Here is a 15,518-nt window from a genome sequence, read left to right as displayed (position 1 = left end):
TTTAACTAGCCATATTTGAGAACTTTAGATTATTATTATACACTGAAGGAACATTTCATCTTACACAAGCAGAACATTTTATTCTATTTTTGCCATTTCTGAAAAAATCAAAGCAAAGAAGAAAAATTATTCGCTTAAACTCATTACTTATTTCTAACTTGACATATTCAGTTTGATCGTCTGGTATAATATATATATATTCTCAAAACTAAATAGATTATCTTGACACTTGCTTTTGGCACAATGAAAGGAAAGTGTGCATCTTCAAATGTAAGGTCTACATATTACCACATTATGAGGTTAAGATGCCAGAGGAACTAGAAAAGTATTTTTTTTTACAAATCAAAAACATTTTGTTATTTGTTTGGTAAACTATGAATTTAAGGAAATCTGCATATAGCAGGCCCATTTACAAAGAATATCTGAAATGCAGATCCTGAACATGATGGCTTTTCCCCCCAATATCTTACACCTCAATAAAACATATGACATATTAGAGCTTATATATACAATTATAGGTATATTCAGTTTACAAAAATTGCAATCTCAGATATAGTATGTCCAGGCTATAACATTTTCTAATAATTTTTTTCTAAAAAAATTTGTGAAAGCATGAATCCAACAACATCTGAAGCAGAAACTTTAGATGGGCATTAGGATAATGACACTTAAAATTTATTAATATGAAAAGGTCAGAACAAGCAAGCAACTACAAGTGTAATAGGAACTTCATGAAACATTAAATGTTTTCTGCAAGTATGCAATACATTAAAATGGTGTTATGAGCAATGACTTTTGTATTTTATTTAATGCACATAACTAAAAGTATACTAATAAATATATGTATACATAACAAAAATAAAGATTGATTTTGCTTCTCCAGAAAGCAAGTAATGGCAATTCCTGATCAAATGCATGTACACAATATGAAAATCTGTCCAGTCCAGAACATGAATTGCTAATGACACATGTGTGACATCATTCTTAATCAGAAGCAAGGCAGTCACAGAATAAAAACCAAAGTTAGGAACCAATACAGTGAGGGTATCAGCCAGCACAACATTCCCCAGAGAGACCTATTATTCTACTTCTGCTACAAACATTTCAGGTGCCAGATGACAAGAAAATCTCACTGCCCCTCAGGTTTATCCAGTCTCTCCACTCCTTCCACCTCCCTAACTTTGATGGAGAGGGGCAATGTGATGCAGACCAGCACCCATTCATGCTCAGTCTTCAAATATTTAGATTTCAGATGCCCACACTGATCCAAGTGAAACTTTAACTTATAAAGATCCCTTTTTAAAAAGCAGAGTTGAAAATAACATGAATATTGGAGCCCACTCCTCTTCTGAATATCAGGATAGGCAGGGACCACAGACACATAAAGCTATTTTGCATCTCATATTATCTTCTGAACATCTGTCTTATTTAACCCCACCGTTTGTCTGAATCTCATGCCTTTTTGACTTCCTGGACAGTTTCACCCATGTTTGTTCACTCTCTCTCCATCATCTCTCTTTCTTTCCGTTATCTCTATTTCCTCACTTTCTAACTCTTCTATCACGAAGTTCCCGTCACTGATCACATTGTCCTTCCCAGAAGGCATTCTATTTCTCATTTTGTTTGACATCAAAATGTCCTATGCATGTATTCTTTACTTCTTAATCCCTCTGTTTTTTGTTGTTATTCTTGTTTTTAGTACTGGGAATCTAATCCCAGGGCACTTAACCACTGAGCTACATCCCCAGCCCTTCCTGTTTTTGTTTTGTTTTGAGACAGGGTCCCACTAAAGTTGCTTTAGACTTCACTGGGTCGCTGAGGCTGGCCTTGAACTTTTGATCCTCCTGTCTCAGCCTCCTGAGCCACTGGGAATACAGGCACGTGCCTACATCCTGGGCTCTACCTAATCTCTTCTTAATTTCTTTCACTGCCTTCTTGTGCTGCCTCCTCTCTTAATCCAGTACTATTTCTTAATGTTAACAATGATCTCTTTTCAAATCCTTTTTCTTATTATGTTTAATCTCCATGCCACTGTCCTATCTGAATATTTTTTCATCCATTTGTGTCTCTTGCCTTCTACAACCTGACCTCACCCCGTGGTTTTCTCTTTAGCTGACATCTCTGATACTTCTTCTTACTTTTTTTTCATCTATTGACTTACAATTTTTTTTTATTCTTCTTCCCTCAAGCTGTGAACATTATCCAGGGCTCAATTCTTCTTTTCTAACTTTCTCTTTTCTAGATAAGGGGATATTAAACTGGTCCCTCAGTCTGAAGTCCTTGAAAAGCTGCCACTGAGGCTGACAGAACAGCCAGAAGGGTGGGTAAGTGGTGCCTTCCCACCTCTTCAAATAAAACCATTCTGCTTTTACCCATTTTATTTGTTCTACATCATTTCTTTGGAGTGCTAATTTGTTCATTTTTAGGACTGGTGTACTAAATTATGTCAAAGTAATAAAACCTGGATTTTGTTTTGTGTTTTACCACTATCCATCTGACTTCAGACAAATATTTCAAAGCTTCAGTGAATCTCGAACATTCACGCGCTCTGTCTGAGCCACTTTCCTGCCCTATTCCTCGGCTCTTTCTAACCTCTATTGATTTTTTTATTCTATGGACTTCCTCTAGAAAGGCTTTTCTGAACCCCAAATCTGAGTGAGATACTCTTCTGAGGTAGTACCACGGCATTCTGCACCAATGTCTTAACACAGCACTCATCTCATCATGTTATCTGTCTCTGGTGCCTTGTAAACTGGAAACTCCTGCAGGACAGAATATCTTTTTTCATGATTTCCCCAGCACCTAGCATAGTACCTGTCATGTATCAGTTTGAAAAAATCCTACCAGAAAGAATTTAATATCCCAACAAAGATAACTAAAATCAGGTATACTGCTCTCTTTTTAAGTAAAGATAAATGAAAAGGCATGTATCAATTTTATCCCTGGTTCTGGTTAATTGCTCTTACAATCTGCCTCTTTCTGAGCGTCCCAGATACCTACTCTTATTCCCTTCTTAATTCATACTATTTTATTTATTTTTATTGGAAAGTTATTTTACATTACCCCTTTGGTTCTTGTCTAAAAATAGGGATGCATTCATTGTTTAATCTATCTCTAAAAACCAAGAAAAAGTTAAAGAACCATTTTATTTTCAACACTGTATCATTAGATAATTGTATCATTAGATCATTCTTAACAAAATTATAACATTCAACAACTAGTAGTAAATAAAGACTCAAGAAGCTTGAGGCCACATCTAAGCAGTTCAAAGGAAAAATACTGGTGATTGATGCAGAAGTTATAAGTGTCTCAGAAATAATATATTGCTTCGAATACTGGCTGTATACAAATCTATATATAAGTGCAATCGAAAATTCTAGAATTAAATGAAAGAGTTATTTAATGGCCACATATACTCTACAGGAACAATCTGAGAAATTTCCAACTGCTGGTATAACAAAACTAGAAAGAGCAATAGGTGCAATCTCATCTTTAATCCTCAACGATAATATAATTCAGTGAGTAATTCTGGAGTATTTCTACCACGAATGCCATATACTGCAATATTTCATTTCAGTGATTTTCACTTACATTTTTATCATATTTTCAAACATCAACCTAACACAAATTCAGTGAGTTTCTTTTACCTCATTGCTTTATGTCTGAAATCTTAGATTTTCATTACTATGTTATAATACATTGAAAAGAACTTAAAAGAAAACAAAAATAACACATATTTTCCAAAGTCAAAATCAATGTAAATTAAAATTGACTTGTTTTCTTATCTACTTATTTTAGGGACTACTTGAGAAATAGAAATTTCAGAAGATATTCTTGGCAGAAATGGTATAATAAACTCAATAATCAGATGAGTGACTAATTAATTGACTTTTAGAATCCTATTAAACTCTGAAAGTCCAGGATGTAGGTCATGAATCAATTTAAGGCATAGCTTCTGATGAGTAAGTTCCTCATATTTCTTATAACAATGACAATATTTGTGAAAAGAAAAGTTCCACAGACAACAGGGCAAATGGTACTTACGCATATTGTGTCAGCAGTTCCAAATCATTATGCATGTTGATTGGATATGCTTCACTGAGTTCAAACAGCTTCTCTAGAGCCTCATAAATGAAAATGATACAAATCAGAGAAGCAAAAGCTTCTTCAGTAAACCGGGTGATATAGCAGACGAGGGAACTGGCATCAGTGGCCACAAGTATGATACATAATGTTGCAGTCCAAAGTCCAATACTGGCTCTTAAAGATAAGTATGATAGCCCATATTCTCTAGGAGGAACAAAAGGAAATAATAGTGGGAAGAAGGTCATTTTACAGCCTGCCACCATTTTAAATAAGTAGAAATAAGCCTAATTCAATAAGCTTCATATCCCCAGTAATGAAACTCAAGACTTTGTCTAAAGGGAACAACTCAGGGACAAAACTAAAAGAGGTTCTTCAGTGCTTAGAACTGAATCTTAGTTTTTATTAACATCATATAACAATATGCATAAGCCTTTGACTTTCCCTCTGTTTCCACTGAGACAGAAATGACAAACTGGATCAACTCAGCTGCTTCCAACTTTCTCAACAGACCTTCAAAATTGATGTTAGGGGAAGAATAAACACAGTAAAGAAAAAGAGAGGGACTGAGGGTCAGAGTATGTAACACTTACTTGCAAAATTTAAACAAAATCTTTTCAAACACCAAAACTGGTCCTGTACTGCCTAATATGGTAAGAGGTTGTCCACCAAAGAGAGAATAGGCTATCCCGGTCATGGATGCTCCAAAGAGAGATTCGATTGCACTCTGTGTAAAGATATAAATGTTTCCATTACCTAAGCTGTATAGGTGGCCATTGAAACTAGTTAGGAAATGTTTAAAATACACAGGTTCATTCTTTTTTTCTTCACTATTCGAAGCCTGGCAACTCTGGGCAGAAGGTAGGATAGGAGCAGGGGAATGAGCCAAGAGGGGCAAAAATGAATGGTAACAAATGGGAAGTGTCCTCTCTACCTTCCTGCCTCACTTGTCTCTTACCTCACAGAAAGTTTGAACATATTTAGAAATAGTGTCTAGACAGAAACATGGCTCAGATATATTAGAAATGGACTTGAGAGGTAAGAACCAGAGCTTAAAACTGGCCTGGTACTGGGGACAGGGATCAAGGGGATCAGACAGAAATCTCATGTAGGACTCAGAATTAGTTATTCTGAGAGACACTATTCCTAGTTTACCAGTTCCCCACTACTTGTCCAGAAAAGTCATATATGAGTTTTATCGGTCACACCACACTTTAAATTTATCCTTATAACAGAATCCAATATTAAAGGCTCACTTATCTTACTATCAATCTTACAAACAAATCAAGTTTCAAAGTTCAGAGAAAACATAATACATACTATACGACCTTCAGTTGCTTCCCCCAGCAGTCCTCCAAATGTGATGACAGGAGACATACAGGCGCAGTAGAGAAACAGAAAAGATGCTAAGCACTGCAGGCTGAAAGCATCTCTGAAGTCACTCCAGAAGAATGGAGCTTTTCTTTTGATATCTAAGATAAGTCCCCCAAAAATCCTAGGACATGGGGGAAAACACAATAGTGAAACCCAAATATATAAAAAAAAAATTATAGAAGTGCTCACTTGCTTTGTTGCCAGGCCACAGTATACGTTTTCCATCAGCAGAGTTGAGACCCACAATAACCTGCTACGTTATGTTATCATGATCTATAGGGATGGCTTTGCACCACTATGTTATCTCAATTCTTAACCAAATACGGTGTCAAAATCCAAGACTCTTTCAAGGCTATTCATCAATCAACATTCAAATATTGGGATTCAAGGATTACTCTACTCTCTGTGCCATTTCTATATCAACCTACTCCATTCTAAACTCAGGCCTACCACTCTCAAACATTGGCAATATTTTGTAATTGCTTACATTCCACTTAACATAACAGAAGTGAAGGGAGGGAGGGTTAACTGACTTTTGTACACACCAATACTGAACATCACATTAGAGAGAAAATGCAGCGTTTTACCATGGCTTCACTTACCTAGTCTCTCTGGAAAAAAATAAAAATAAAAAGTCCCTCACCACATAATGTTTCAAACAGACATCTAAATGGCCTTGTGTTGTGCATAACAGCAATACTTAATAGAGACAGATAGATTCAAGGGTTGTTGGTATTTTTAGGAAACTAAAGGACAAACTGATAATAACTGAATTGGATAAATATAATTTTGATCCACTATTGCCTGAACATGTCCCAACATCTATCAAGATCCCAGTAGGTATAATTCCATACAAATATACCCCAAACCCACACTGGAACACTTAATAAAAAAATTTTGGCAAGGGACTATTAAATTATGAAATGATGCTTAAAGTTTGAGAACTATATTTTTTACTCTATTAGGAATGAGAACACTAATAAACATTAATGTTAGGTATTTTAATTCTTTGAAATTTAATAATGATATTCAGACTTAACATTGATTGCTGAAAGATCTGTGTGCTTCATGGAATAAAGATGTGATAGTCAACTGAGTAAAACCACATTGAAGTTCCCACATGAAAATTTATGGTGAAAAACCTCATTATATTCCAAAGTTATGTCAGTATGCTAAATATACTTGGATCATACAAAAATGTCAAACTTTTGTTATTCATTTTATGAATAGGATTATTCATTTGGCAGTCTTAGAATCATCTCAAAAGTAATTGTTCTCTTGAGAAGTAAATTCTAGTTGGCCTTGGAAGATGTATATATTCAGAATTACTGAAAATTTGACTATTTTCTCTAACTTCCTTGACCTGATGTAAACAAATAGTTTCATATTAATAACTATTTTATGATTATGTGAACACAGAATTACTGCTTTCCTAGTGATTTCTTCCATCAGAAGAGGGTTGAAAAGAATAAAGTTTTAATTGAAAAAAAAAAAGGACATTGGAAACTCAGAGAAGCTTGTCTGTGAAATTTATACACATAAAAAGCTCACCTTAGGTTCCTCTGCCTGTGTCTGTCAAAATATATGCATATTTAATTTTGAATAATTTTTTAAAATTTCTGAATTCTTTGTTAAGTCACAGTTCAAACAGCGTTACTCTACTAGACTATGCATTCATTTATGATTTATATGCTACCTAATCCCAAAAAAGAATTTGAGGTGGTTATAAGCTATTAATTAGTAATTAATATATGGCTATTTGATATTATTTATAGCTATTTATATTATACCATTTGCTTCTAATTAATTACTTATTAGAGCATACATTAGTCTGACTAGCTATTAAATAACTGTAATAAATGTGCTTTTAGCATTAAAAATCTAAATCCGGAAGTGGGAATTCATTACAGAGAACAGTGCAAGAGCAGCCCAGATGTACACCAGCAACTCCAGGAGAGCAGATGAGTAATGGATACTTCAAGTCATGTCAGCAACAGAATCTGTGGAAGAACTCTGGAGAAGCGAAGATACCGGATATTGGTGACCTGGGAGGATTTAGGAAGCAGTAAGGAAAAGTGAACTCGAAAAAAATCTAAGCTAAGTGGTATGTTACACCTGAGAGAGAAAGAAAAAAATACCACCAAAAATAAAAGGACTGCATTTGAAAGTATGAAAGTGAACAGAATGAGTTACAAAGCTTCCACTGATGGGAGAAAGAAAAAAAATTAAACCCTCTCAAATTAGGTATCGAGCCTAAGGAAGATGTTAAAGGACATTTCCTCAGAGACAAAACATAGATGAAGGGAAAGAACACAAGAGAATTAAGATGCACAGAGTCGTCAGGAACTGGAAAGCCAGCTTAGAGGACACATTGCAAGCAGTACAGAAAATGGCCTTGAGGGGCGGGGGCACCAGTCCTGTGGGGCCTTTGCAATTGCCTTTAATTATAGTGGAGGCTGTACACACAAATTCCCTGAAGACAGACCCACCCAAGGGTTTCTGATTTTCTGCTCACACATTGCTTGGAGAGAGACAAGCTGTCAAAAAAACATAAAGCACCATTTTATGAAATAAATTGAAGCTTTCATCTCTTCAAAGATGTGTGATTAGAAAAATAAATCATATAGCTCTTTCAAATCACAGCCATAAAAATAACAAGTACCATTATATACATCCTGCTTGCATTTAATGAGATAAGGTCTACAAGACTGAATTATTGGTATTTAGTTTCATTTCCATCTTGAACTTGAAGCTTTCAACAAGCTCTTTTGGAAGAGTCAATTGACAGTTTTCTTATTCATTCACAGGATCTGTGAATGCATATGCACATATGAAAGATTAGGTAAGATAAAATGAGATGGTGTATCCATTGTTCTGATTTAACACTAATGATAATCATTAGTAACTTCAGAGAAATCAAATAATTGACATTTTCACCCCCAAATAGTACTAAAAGTATGAAATAAATTAGATCTCAAAATAACAATTCCTGAGAGACAAGAATGATATGTCTTTTGCTCCTTGAAGTCCCATACAAGTGATTTTCACTCACCTTCCAGTTCGCTGGAGTTCAGGTCCATTATGTCCCCCGTGAGGCTCAGGTTCCCCATGAGCTGCTGTTCCATTTGGTACAGCAGGAATCTTCCTCTTTTCCTGCAGGAAGTTTTTGTTTTTGTTGTTTGTTTTGTTTTGTTTTAATTCCAGGTGTTAATTGCAAATAACAGTACTTTTTTTCTTGAAGGAATAAGCAGAGTGTCTAAGAACACAGGTTGTATAACTTATAGTCTTTTTGACCTCTGAAAAGTTATCTAGCCTCCTAAAGATTTAGTTCCCTCCTCTATTTATTGGTGGTAACAATAATACCTATCTTATAGTATCGCTGAGAGAATTAAATGAGGTAATGGGCATTTATTTATTTATTCTTTCCATTAATGTATGTTCTGTGCCTAATGTGTGTCATTCATTGTTATTAACGCTAGAGTTGCAAAGGTAAGCAAGAAAAGACATCCTAAGAGCTATGGATATAGCTCAGGGGTAAAACACTCACCTAGCATGCCCATTTTCCTGGGTTTGATCCCCAGACCATAAAAGAGAAAGAGAGAAAAGAAGGAGACAAAGGTAGAGGAGGCAGATGAAGGAAAAAACTAAAATAAAAAGCATTCTATTGATGGGTATACAATAAACTTGTAACATGAGGTAAATATAGGAGCTACAAAGAAAAGTGAAATACTGGAAAAAGAGAAAGACAGGTTGATGGGGTAGGCTAGAGTAAGAAGGTGTTAGGCATGGTGGTGTTCTATGCATGGCATAGTTTGTTCAATAAACACTACTATCTGTTAATTTTACATTGTATTTCCCTCCTTAATTACAGCTAATATCTTTGTACCCAAGGAATAATTGATAAGGCTTTCTGATTCATATACCCAAACATTATTATAAAAGAAAGCATCTAATTGAACCAGTGACAAATTAATGGAAGTTTATGTGTTATTTTCCCTTGTTATTTTCTCTCCCTTTTTCAGGGAGAGAAATTTAAAAAAAAAACTGGAAAGCCCTATACATAATCCCACCATGTACAGTACACCAATGAGTTCAAAAGCACTTGAAAAGATAGTTTAAAAAATTAAGTGGTACAATTAAAAATTGTACTTGAATGCCATTCCAAAATAGTATAAATGTGAAGCACAAAAGTGACTTATCAACTGGTCTATGCACAATGGGAAATTTAGAATGGTTCATGTTTAAAACATGAGAAAAACAGATTTTTGTAATGAGCACAATAGAGAACAGTTCATTGCTTAATATTTTTACATTTTCCCTGGGCATGTGAGTAGATACAATGAGACTAAAGTATGAATATAAAATATCTATCAACTGATGAAAATGTCAGGTAAATAGGATACATTTAAGATTATCGAGTTGATAGTATGTTATATGGTAATAAAAAAAGATATAATACAGAACAAAGGGATGTAAAAGTGGTCCTCAAGATCTACTTCCTAATTATCTAGGGAAATTTTCCATAGCACCTACCAGTATTAGAAAGCAAGTGATAATATTTGGTCTTCTGGGAAAACTATCCCTTCTGGATAAGTTAAATCATCGTTTTACAGTTTTTAAAAAGGCATACATTGATGAAAATAAATGATAAATCATGAAAGATATTAATAATTCTAAAGTACATGTTTCCTCAAAGAGAAAGGAAAATGACATTTGAAAAAATGTAATGTGTATGAATAATACCAATACTTATTCTGAAGGAAATATAGAAAATGTTAAATGATCTGAAACAGAAGTATTTTGATATTTCAAAAATATGCTAGGCCCTTGGAATATACCAGTGGATAAATTGAGTCTATGGAGCTTATATTCTTATGGAAAGGCAGACAAAAAATTAAATGAGTAAATAAATTCTACTGTGTGTTAGAAAGCAAGAGCTATGGAAGAAGAAACATATAGGGCAGAGTTGGGGGGGTCTGAGGTATGTGGTGGGTAGGTGAAAGTTTGGCTATAATAAGTAGAGGGGTCAGGCAGGCTTGGTGACAAAGGCTCATTTGTGAAGAACCTGAAGGAGATAAGGGCATTGGCCATGAGATAACCAGGAGATATCCAGATAAAAAGAACAGCCAGTGGGGCAGTCATAATGGGGAGAGTGGCTGGAGAGCTTGAAGAACAGGAGCAAGGAGATCTTGTTGGTTGACAGAAATGAGAAAAGAAAAAAGTGGCAGAAAGACATTTCAGATGTAAAGAGAAGCCAGATAGTGTATATTATTGTCCATTGTAAGGATCTGGCTCTTATCTTATTCTTATTCTCAGTGAAATGAACATTTGAGGAAAGGAGTGGCATAACAGAACTTAAGTTACTTTGGCTGCTATGTCAAGAACAGTTTCTAGAAGCCCAGGGATGAAACAATGAGCCAACTAGTTAGGAGGTTATTTCAGTAATCCAGGAGATGATGGCAGGATGAACCAGGGTTGTAGCAGTAGTAGTAGTGAAAAATAACATAATTATGGATAAATGTTGAATGTTAAGGCAATAGAATTTCCTGACAGAATAGAAGTCTGGTATAAGAAAAAAAGAACTGATGATTTTAGCCTGATCAATGCTAAGGATGAATGCAACAAGTTCTGAGAAAATATCAGTGATTTTTATATACTTTGGGAAACATTATATAGTCTTTTTCTAAGATCATAAATGCAAAGATGTATATAGGTATAGAAACCTGACAATGGAAAAATCAGTTCAAACTTTCAACATGTTAACCTGTAGATATATAGAAGACACTGAAGTAGAGTCACATGATAGGCATTTGGATAATAACACTCAAGTGCAGGGTGGAAAATGAATTTCAGGAAAGTTTAAGACTCTAAGATAAGATGATATCCTCATGAGAATGTAGACAGAAAAGAGAAGATGATTAAAGTCTGAGCCTTATGTCATTTCAACATAAAAAAAAAAATCAGAAGAAGAAACAGAAGGGGTCTGAGAAGGAGTAATCAATGGGATTGTAGGAAACTAAGAGTGTGATGATTGGGGAGTCAAGCAAATCTGCCAAGGGAAAAAAATCATGATCAACTCTGTCAAATCCTATTAGTTGATAGGTTAAATAAAATGTGGACTGAGAGTTGACCATGGGATTTAGCATTATGGAGATCATTGGTGACCATCATGTTAAGTATTTAAGTGAAGTCAGGGCAGCAGGGGGCAAGAGTTTTATTGGAGTAGATGTTGAGAGAGACTTGGAGGAGAGGAATTTCAGGCAGTTGGTACAAAGAATTCTTCTGTGACATTCTGTTGCAAAGATAAACAAGAAATGTGACTTACTGGCAGAGGTAGTGGTAAGTGGTATCAATAGTTATTTTTTTAAGATTGGCAAGTTAACAGTATACTGTATGCTAATAAAACGATGTAACACAGAACAAAATAATTCATGATATAGAAGAAAGATATTGGTAATGTCCTTGAATAGATGTGAAGAGATAGGATCTAATGCACAAGTAAAAGGCTGGCTTCAAATAGTTCCCCAGGAGTAATATGTAAGATGGCAGCACTTGTGGATACAACTGCTGGCATACAGGTTAAGTGTGATGGCAGGAGTCATTGGAAAATCCTTTTTGGTTTTCTTGAATTTCTCAGGAAAAAGCAAGTCAACATATGAGAGCAAGGGTCAGGAAAGATATGGTGAAGGTTTGAGGAGAGAACAGTTGTAAAATCATCATCTAAAGAGAAAGATTGGACTTGAGAAGACAAGTATGATAAACTTGCAACATTAACAGTCCTATTGAGGTTGTGGTCTTGAAATAATGTAAGAACTGTCAATGCAATTATACATTTTCCTTCAGCTTCAGCTATATTGCACAGATACAAAGTAAAGATTCTCACAGGATTGTGATTTTGACAAGCAAGTATGTGGCATGAGAAAATACAAAAGTTTTGGGTACATAAAAGGGAATCATTAGAATGACTAACACAAAGTTCTAATGAATATTTTCAGGGTTATTCTTTGAGGTGGCAGGTTATTCTTCTTTTAACTGAATGAAAAAAGTATTTAAGATGCTGTGATTTGCACATTTCAAAAGAATAAAAACTATAGAATTTTTTGCCATCAGGGAAAATATTATCTGAATGAGTATGAAGTCAGGGTGCTTAATATATGTTCATTCATGTTACTACATCTAATAGAAGAAAACACAGATTCATATTATTACATAAACATGCCTTTGAAAATATTAACATTGAAATGAAGCATTCAGAGTATTTCTGATTCAAACTCATTATATAGAATTTTGCTGTGTAATATGTTAGCCACTAACCACATGTCTATATGAATTTAAGTTAAATTAAATAAAAATTCTGTTCTTCAGTTGCAGGAGCTACAATTTTAGTGCTTAATAATGGCTTGGTTATTTGGTAGCATAGATTTAGAACATTTCCATCATTGCAGAAAGTTCTGCTGGGCAGCACTGATAACAGAAGATCAGAAAATAAAGTATTTGTTCAAGGTCAGACAAATGAATAATGGCAGAACCCAGATGTCTGGATTCTTAATTCAATGTTCTTTGAACTTTTGCCTCTCAATACTCAGAATTTACTAATTAATTTGTATTTTCTCATACAAATAATGGAAAGTACAGACCTCCCATTCTTGACTTGCCTCAAACACATCATTCTTCAAAAACAGGGTATTTTAATAAAACATTTTACTTCAACTTTAATGTTTGAGTAACTAACTGGTGTTACAGTGACTTTTAAAGTCACATTTTCCATGCTTTTATATTTTCACCGAATTTATCCAAATGACATCAATTAAAGAGTTTTTTTTTAATTAACCCAGAGAGCATAATCTTGCCTTTCCCAAATCATTAGTGGGAAGATGTATACAACACAGAAAAAGGCAATCCTTACAATTATTACTTAAGAAACTGCTTTTATTTTAGTAGTAGAGCAACTGAAACTATGTAATAACAGTTATAAAATCATAAAAATGGTATTGTAAAGGAAAGTTAATTGTCTTTAATAATTATAGAATGACTTCGGAATAAAAATATAGGGATAAAATATTAATATATTTTCTTTAAATTGATAATAAAATCAAGATGACCTTTATACATATTCATTGTTGAGTGATACACCTGCTCATTTGCCCAATTCTGACTAACCCAAGATTGTGTCATTCAGGCCATCTGTCACTTGAACCAGAGCAGCAAGTCAGACCAGGCGGGACTCCCTCAGGGCAAGAACCAAAGGCAAGGCAGAGAAAAAGGATATTGTTGGGGTCATTTGAAAGGCTTATGCCCAATAGGTGGCAATATGAGGAGGGAGACTTGTAAACATTTGGCTACCACTCTCAACAGTCATGCCTATAATAAAAAAAATGACCCAAACAATAGCAATATCTTTCTGGAATGGATGATGGATAAAATACATATTCAAATTTTATAGGCAAAAATTTTACAACTTTTATACCACAAATCTACATAAAAGTAATACAAATATAAGAATTACACTAAAAAATTCTTCTCAATTTTCACTGTGGCTAGTAGTAACAGGAAGTTTTCTGTATAAAATCATTAAGCCATGCCTTGAAATTTTCCTTATAATTGCCAAATTCAAAGTAATGAATCCAGAACCCCAAAGGACTCTAGTAAGCTTTATCCCAGGCCATATTTTATGTTGTCATTAAAATTTTAATTTTCTTCCCATGTCAAATCCCTTTCCAGGAGCATGAGACTGATTTAGTGGCTTGTCATCGAAATGCCAAATTTCTGCAGAATAGTATCAAGAAAGCTTTTGTAAATTCATACTTCAGTTATCTTAGAGGTAATAATTTAAACCATTTGAATCTTTCTGAAGGGTTATATAATTTTAGGTCATATATTTAAAGGAAAACAAAATAATGACATTTTAAAGAGTGTTTTCAAACATACATACCTGTGAAGGAACATTCTTGGGAGGCTCTATTCGAATGCTGGGGTCCCATTCTCCAGGAGGGAGAACTGTAACCTGATCCAGAAATTCATCGATCCCTGATACCAAGTCATTGCGATCTTTGGCTTTGTAAGCAACATCATGAAAGACCTGTAGAAGGAAATACCACTTGTAGTTTAAAAATTATAAACATCTTAATGATTTCAGTATTTTCATTTCCCAGGATCCCACTTGTGATTATAACATTTTGAAGAAATAGGCAGCTCTCACTCTAATGTAAAATATTATACATTATTTTATGATTCCACACAGATTCCACACTATTTTTCTCTGGATGCTAGTGTGAATGGTAAAATTTCTGGAGGTGACGAGTAAGGGAAAGGAAAAGGAAAACAAATGAAAACTCATTAAACTAGAGTTAAAAATTTAAGCTACATAAAGTTTATTTATATGTGGGTAAGTCAAACCTGGTGGAAAAGTCCTTGCTTAAAAATAGAGAATAAAATCTGTAAACTGTATTAGAAATATTATAATTATATCCTGATATACATAAACTAATTTAAAAGGTTAATTTTATTCAATTTTGAAAATAATAATGTTATAAATTAGTACTTTCTGGCTGTATACTTTAAAAATACAGAAACTATTTTCCATTCAAAGAATGAGTTATATTTTCAGCCTGCCCATACATGTGCAGTCATTTTGGCTGTTCACAGATCTTCCAAGCCCTCTTTGAGACACATGGTAGGATTAGACTTTTTTGTCTTCTTGTCATTGGATTAGGTGTGGTCAATTTAGGTGCACATATGTCACCTTTGACTAGAAGTTATAAGCACCAGTGTGTGACATATTGCATTACCTCTGTCTGATTAGGAACTGAAAAACACAGGTCCAGGTTGAGTTTCTATGAGCCTGAGTGCCAGAGTGACTAATCAGCAGAGCCTGTAATGGCCATTCAGCACCATTTAATGTCTGCTGTTTTAAGACACTAAGATTTTAGTTGGCTTTTCCCTCAGCATAACCAAGCTCCTCCTGACTGACATACAGGACAATACACTCAATACAAGTGAGAAAAGAAAAAAATAAGGAGAAACTGGACATATTCATTTACACTAAAAATAAGATAAACACT

At 34.4% G+C, this 15,518-nt stretch overlaps 1 protein-coding gene across 4 annotated transcripts in view; it reads right to left on the bottom strand.

Annotated features, from left to right (window-relative positions):
* Window positions 1–15,518, bottom strand: part of Slc4a10 (solute carrier family 4 member 10) — a 98,837-nt gene that overhangs the window by 55,728 nt on the left and 27,591 nt on the right. For all 4 annotated transcript variants that reach the window (XM_026393104.2, XM_077798535.1, XM_026393105.2 and 1 more), the window contains 5 exons: window positions 14,390–14,536; window positions 8,510–8,610; window positions 5,404–5,578; window positions 4,677–4,810; window positions 4,045–4,290 (listed from right to left, as the gene is read on the bottom strand). In XM_026393104.2, the coding sequence (XP_026248889.2) occupies window positions 4,045–4,290; window positions 4,677–4,810; window positions 5,404–5,578; window positions 8,510–8,610; window positions 14,390–14,536 (803 nt within the window). The remainder of the gene's footprint in view (window positions 1–4,044; window positions 4,291–4,676; window positions 4,811–5,403; window positions 5,579–8,509; window positions 8,611–14,389; window positions 14,537–15,518) is intronic.

Source organism: Urocitellus parryii, chromosome 1 (genome assembly GCF_045843805.1).
Source record: "Urocitellus parryii isolate mUroPar1 chromosome 1, mUroPar1.hap1, whole genome shotgun sequence".
Taxonomy (NCBI): domain Eukaryota; kingdom Metazoa; phylum Chordata; class Mammalia; order Rodentia; family Sciuridae; genus Urocitellus; species Urocitellus parryii.
This window is presented reverse-complemented; position numbering and strand designations above follow the sequence as displayed.